The sequence below is a fragment of the Cariama cristata genome, unplaced genomic scaffold, assembly GCF_000690535.1.
Source record: "Cariama cristata isolate BGI_N322 unplaced genomic scaffold, ASM69053v1 scaffold15377, whole genome shotgun sequence".
NCBI lineage: Eukaryota > Metazoa > Chordata > Aves > Cariamiformes > Cariamidae > Cariama > Cariama cristata.
Window position 1 is genome coordinate 6,889 of NW_009627351.1, and position 6,688 is coordinate 13,576.

At 39.0% G+C, this 6,688-nt stretch overlaps 1 protein-coding gene across 1 annotated transcript in view; it reads left to right on the forward strand.

The window, feature by feature from the left end:
* DYRK2 (dual-specificity tyrosine-(Y)-phosphorylation regulated kinase 2) overlaps nucleotides 1–3,824 on the forward strand; it is a 5,445-nt gene extending 1,621 nt beyond the window's left edge. The window contains exon 2 of the mRNA XM_009704421.1: nucleotides 1,565–3,824. Within this exon, the coding sequence (XP_009702723.1) occupies nucleotides 1,590–3,173 (1,584 nt within the window). The 5' untranslated portion in view covers nucleotides 1,565–1,589 and the 3' untranslated portion in view covers nucleotides 3,174–3,824. The remainder of the gene's footprint in view (nucleotides 1–1,564) is intronic.
* Nucleotides 3,825–6,688: the final 2,864 nt, after the last annotated feature.

Below are 6,688 nucleotides of genomic sequence, written 5' to 3' on the forward strand. Positions count from 1 at the left end.
CGGAAGAGCAGTGAACTCAGCAGAGGTAATCCCTGAGAGCTCTTGTTCTTACATTGTGTGAGTTTCAGAGCAGCACATTTCAAAGTACTGTCCAAAGGTGAAGCTGGTGTCCAGCTGGCTACTCCTCAGGAACAAGTTACTGAATTTACAAAAACATGCTTCTGCCGTATCAAACTGGTACCTTAACAGAAGCACAAAGTGTGGTAGAGTCTGCGTTGCGTGTCCTGGTTTTCTCATTAGAAAGCACTTCTGCAGTTGCAGCACAGATTTCATTGCCTCATATCACAGCACACAACTGTCATTTTCTGATTTCATTTCAGCAACCTTAAGTGAACGGGGAATATGTTACCCATAGCTGCCTAGAAAAAGTAAGTTTTAGATTAAAAGTGCTCTCAACCCTGGCTTGATCATCTGTCTGACAGTATCATTGAACTTTCGGTTAGTAGTTTGGCATAAATATTAAGACTGATGAATCAGCTGGAGAGACAGCAGGGGAATTCTTCACACGTTTGTATAAGACCAGGCAGAAGACAAACTAATTATCCTCTACTTTAGAGCAAATGAGGATTTCTAAGGACAGCTATTTTAGTGGCAAGTATATGCTTGTAAATTTCTTGTTTCTCCTTAAAAATAACAGGTTTTGAGCAATAGTTGTTCTCACACCCCAGTACTTCTGGTATTTCTTTGCTTGAAAATGCTGAATACTGCCGTTTATTACGTTGTAAAAAATGTCCAGAACAAATGCAGTTTCTAAAATCAACTAATCCTTTTTTCCATTCCTTTAAAATAAAGTAACTTGTATGTTCTTCAAGGCAAAGATTTTCTTTCCACATAAGTCTGCATCAGGCCCCAAATCTCATCTTACTTAAAAGTTATCGTAAGACTGGTTTGGGAAAGTGCTAAAGTATATGCTTACGCTTCATTGATCTGAATGCTTTGCTGAATAGTGACGGTCTCAATTGCAAGCAGTAAATGGCATCTCTTAAACTTCAGAAATGTGCAGGTTCTTTTCCTCTTTGTGCATATCACAGCACGTGCCTTATTGCTTAAAATTATATCTGGAGCTTTTGATACGCAGCAAATTTAGGAACAAGTGGAAATCTTGATTTCTGAGAACAGCTGACTAGGAAAGCCTTGGCCATGTAAGTTCTAACAGGCACAGGCATTATATATTAATCTCCAGCATCAATAAAACTGCTACCATGTTCTGTATAGTCTAATGTCCCTCAAGCATGCTTCTTGATGTTACAGGACTGTTGCCTTGAAGATTCCTTGGAGGAATGGTTAGCTTATCATGGTAGCACATCTGTGATTGCCTTGTTGCAAATGTTTTAGAGAGTCATGAAGGTGCCTTTCAGAAACAAGGATCTGGAAAACTTAATAGCATCTGGCAGTATCACAGTGTATGTGCTGTATTTTTTAGGTTATCTGTAGACAACTGACTTACAAGAAGATACTTAGTTTTGAGGTGATTTAGGCAGGATGGCAGGTTGCAGAGTGGATGGTGGAGCATAGAGTTTGTGCCTTTCTTGTTAACTGGGTATGTATTTATTTTCGATTTTAGGTTGGAGGCAGTAAGCACACAATGAATGAGCACCTCCATGTTGGTAGCCATGGACAAATCCAGGTTCAGCAAAAAGCAGCTGTTCGAAGATAATAGTAACAAGAGGATGGTTCTGACGACACAGCCAAATGGACTTACGACGCTAGGCAAATCTGGACTGCCAGTGGTTCAGGACAGACAGTCAGAGAGTGCTCACAGACGACAAGGGAGCTCCAGCTCTTTAAAATCTACAGATGGAACAGGGAAGGTGAAAGCCTCCGTTATGACACCAGAGCAGGCAATGAAGCAATACATGCAAAAATTGACAGCTTTTGAGCATCATGAGATTTTTAGCTACCCTGAAATATACTTTTTGGGTCCAAATGCAAAGAAGCGGCAAGGTGTGATTGGTGGTTCAAACAATTGCGGGTATGATGATGACCAAGGGTCTTATATACAAGTACCCCATGATCATATTGCGTACAGGTATGAAGTCCTGAAAGTTATAGGAAAAGGAAGCTTTGGGCAGGTGGTGAAGGCCTACGATCACAAGATGCATCAGCATGTGGCACTAAAAATGGTGAGAAATGAAAAACGTTTCCACCGCCAAGCTGCAGAAGAAATTAAGATCCTGGAGCATCTCCGGAAACAAGATAAGGATAACAACATGAATGTTATTCACATGTTGGAAAACTTCACATTCCGCAGCCATATCTGCATGACATTTGAATTGCTGAGCATGAACCTGTATGAATTAATAAAGAAAAACAAGTTTCAGGGCTTCAGCCTGCCTTTGGTCCGCAAGTTTGCCCACTCAATTTTACAGTGCTTGGATGCTTTGCACAAAAACAGAATCATCCACTGTGACCTTAAACCTGAGAACATTCTGTTGAAGCAACAGGGTAGAAGTGGTATTAAAGTGATTGATTTTGGCTCAAGTTGTTACGAGCATCAGCGTGTCTACACTTACATTCAGTCACGTTTTTACCGTGCACCTGAAGTCATCCTTGGTGCTCGTTATGGGATGCCCATAGATATGTGGAGCTTGGGCTGTATTCTAGCAGAGCTTCTCACCGGTTATCCACTTTTACCTGGAGAAGATGAAGGAGACCAGCTGGCTTGTATGATTGAGCTCTTGGGCATGCCTTCTCCAAAACTCTTAGATTCATCCAAGCGAGCCAAAAACTTTGTGAGCTCTAAGGGTTATCCTCGCTATTGCAGCATCACAACCTTGTCTGATGGCTCTGTAATACTTAATGGTGGACGCTCTCGGAGGGGAAAACTACGTGGCCCACCAGAGAGCAGAGAATGGGGCAATGCATTAAAGGGATGTGATGATCCCCTGTTCCTTGACTTCTTAAAACAGTGTTTAGAATGGGATCCTGCTATCCGTATGACACCAAGCCAGGCTTTGCGGCATCCCTGGCTAAGGAGGCGGTTGCCAAAGCCTCCAACGGGGGAAAAGGCCTCGGCGAAGAGAATTACAGAGAGCACTGGTGCTATAACGTCGATTTCCAAGTTACCTCCGACTTCAAGCTCAGCTTCAAAACTGAGGACTAATTTGGCACAGATGACAGATGCCAATGGGAATATTCAGCAAAGAACAGTGTTGCCAAAACTCGTTAGCTGAGTTTGAAAAACCCGATGCTGTTAATATGAGAGATACAATGTGGCTGAGCCTTATTTGTATGAAACAGTAGCTCAGATATACATTTTTATTTGCTCAATAACTTTATTCATTTGTATCTTTCAGCACTCATTTTAAATGTAAGAAATGTTGATTTTGTTTTTATAAAAACACGGGGACAATGCTTTAAGTTTTTATACTTATTTTTTAAAATTTTTGTCTTCTACAGTACAATTAGCCTTACTGTAACTAGTGTGACACAGTAATAAACATCAGTGGCAGGCCACTGGTTACAACATGACTGTCATGCATTGCAGCGTGGTGTCAAAGGTATTAACCTGTCTCTTCCATGGTTCATATTAGGTTTCACCTGGGGTAAATTTGTAAGACTTTTGGATTTTGTGGGTACAGGTCTTGATTCTGCAAACACTCACACCTATGCCTGACTGGACTCCAGGGAGGATACTTGGAGAAATACAGTTAAGCACCTGTAAACTTGCAATTTGAAGTGGAGCCGTAGCATGCGACATTGTCATTTTCTGTATGGTAGCCCAGAGAAAGTAGTGGTATCACTAATGATACGGTCACCTCCTGTGGAATGCTTTCTCTATTCAAAAGTGGTTTTTGATTAAAATAAGCATTTAAATATAATGCAAAAAAAAGAGAACTTCCAGGGCTAAAATGACTCTCTTACCTTGCATGCCGTGTGGTAGAGTGAGAGGAATGAGCAGTCTTAGAAAGAACAAAGATGGCAGTGTGTGTGTTCCTCTGAATCTGAAAGTAAGTGATGAGTTGGTAAAGCAAGATGTTCTGGACTTCGTTTCAGGTATATATAACATTGAGTATATATCTTTTTCTTTTTTCCCCTCTCCTGTTTTTTCTCTCCTAACATGCAGCTTGGTCTCTCTGAATCACATAGGCAGAATGCTTGTTCTGTCAGTTTTATACTGTAACTTCCAGACTGTTATGCTACATAGATTTCACAGGTTGCTTTTATTTCTTCTGATGTTGTTTGTTTGAGTGACTGTGACCTCCCTGGTACGTTTACACTTCAGATCAAATCTGCATGTAGGGGCAAACACTGTGTTACTACATTACTTTCTGTAGAAAAGTACATCACCGTAGACAGTGTAACTGTAGACAGAAAGATCCTCAGTGGAAAGCTTTTCAGTTGACAGACACCATCCTAGATACTTTCTAATAAGGGAAGATTATCAAAGGAAAGTGAAATGGGTGGAATTAGATTTAATCTTTGGCATTTGTAGCTGAAAATTAGCTTTGAAGGAACAGTTAGAGAAATGTGTAGATTTGTTCACATGCATGTTTGCTAATGCTTGGTTTTTCTTTTTTACTTTTAACTGCATTCATGGAAGAAAGATGGCCGTTACTGAGGAATAATATCTAGACCTATGGGAGAAATATTCACGCGTTGTAGCATGTTTTCAACAGGAACAGTTTGAGATCTAGGATCAGTATTGCATCACGTACAATGGCTGTGGTCTACATTGGATGTATAAAACGTACAAAAAGGGAATTTTAAACAAAGTACAACATAATCCAGAAGGGTTTATGGATGTTAGAACAAGACATACTAGAATGGATTGCATTAAACCTCAATAACTTTACTATAAGCAACATTTATATGCACAGATTTTTCTGAGTTACTTGTACAAATTATGAAAAATACTTAAAGCATGGTCCCCCAAGAGGCCAAGAAAGTTTCCGGTTAAGTTCTCCTTCATATTCATTGCTTTGCCACTTACAGCTTAATTATTTTGGTTGGTTGGTTGGTTTATTTTTAGTTTAATGTAAGACTGGGGGAGGGCTATAAATGCAAAATGACAGAATTCTCAGGAAACATATCGCTTAACTTCTTGCCAAAAAGTTAACACCTAAAAAAGCTCCAAAAATAATTTTTGAGTAGAGGATGATATTTGTTGATTGATAACTGTAAAAATTAGAGCATCAAGCAACCATTTTACTCACTTTTTTTAAAAAAAAAATTTCCTGCCTATAGTCAAATTAAATTATTTAGTGTTAAATGTTCACAACTTTATACAATGTGTGTAAGTGCAATATGTAAACATGTATGAAATCATGTTAAAAATGAAATATAGTAATACAGCTAAGAAAAGTGGCTTTTGGAATATGAGTATCCAGTAAGTTATAGTCAGTAAATTCTAAGTCTGGAAAAGAGATATATTAATTTTCATATAAAATCAATTGACTCTCATGACTGTGGGAATACACTACTGTGTATTTTTCTGCAGTAACTGGGAATCTTTACTTCCTCCACCACCTGCTTGGCTTTACCACTCCTTTCTACCTTAACTCTTCCTGCAAAAGTTATGAAATAGAGATGCCTAAATTAGGGGCAGAAGAAGAATCACCTCCCTTAATGTGTTTTAAAGGGAACATTGATACACGTTCTTGCCTTTCATGGCAATTTAAAGTGAAAACATTCATAGTGTTCATGGATCACTAATGGGCTAAAACCACTAAGTTTTCTTTTTCATGTAACCAGTTCTTAATGCCAATAAAGCATTTATGATCCACCTTCTTCATAAATGCTACCGGAAACTTTAAGGCCAAAATATAGTGTGCAGAGCTATTTTTTTAACCCAGATACAGTGGAACATCCTCTATACTAAAGGAGCAGCTACATCAAGGTTTTTAAGTGATGTAGCTGCTTTTTATTGTAGCTTATTTATACCTGTAAAAAAGGAGGGAAGGGGGGAAGGACGTTGCCTCTTGCTTTGATGTGATTTTATTCTAAGGGCTCTGATAATTAGGCTGATAGAAGTTGGCTTGGAAACAGTGCTTAGTCTCACATGTTACCATTGTCTGGGGATGTCTGAGCTATTTTCAGATTTAGTAACAGCACAGTGTTGTCTTGTCTTTGGTTGCAGTCTCACTTGGCTCAATTCCTTGCACCACTGGAGTGTTCATTACCACTTAAGTGTATTGGAACAACAGAGTGATGCAAGATGTATAGATTAACAATAGAGGATGGATTGTGCCCTTGGTGTTAACAATGTGCCTTTTGTTACAAATGCGGTGTTGTAGGGCATGCATCTTGGCCTCTTTAACCCTTGGAATACTGGATAGTAGGGATGAAATTATTTTTAAATGCTATACCTGTCTTAAAACATCCTGTAGCTGATCAAGGCCTTAATAGAAACAATAAGGCAATCACACTGCTAGGGTGGAGAGGACACTGTTCTTGTAGTACATCTCGTTAAGGGGTTAAAGCTGGCCCTTCCTCATTGGTTGTACTTCAACATCGAATTGATTTTTTTTTTTTTTAAATAAATTTTTGTTATGGTGACAGTAGACAGAAATCAACTGTATTTGTAAAAATTTACCTCAAACTCTTTAGTTTTATAGTGTGATTTAATCCCAGGGCATTTGGTATGAACCAAAGTGCATTCCTTTTATATGTGCCTGGCTCTTATAAAGGTGGCCAGGGATTTTTACAATTTGGGTGCAAGGCACTTAAGCCACTTTTAACTTGGTGG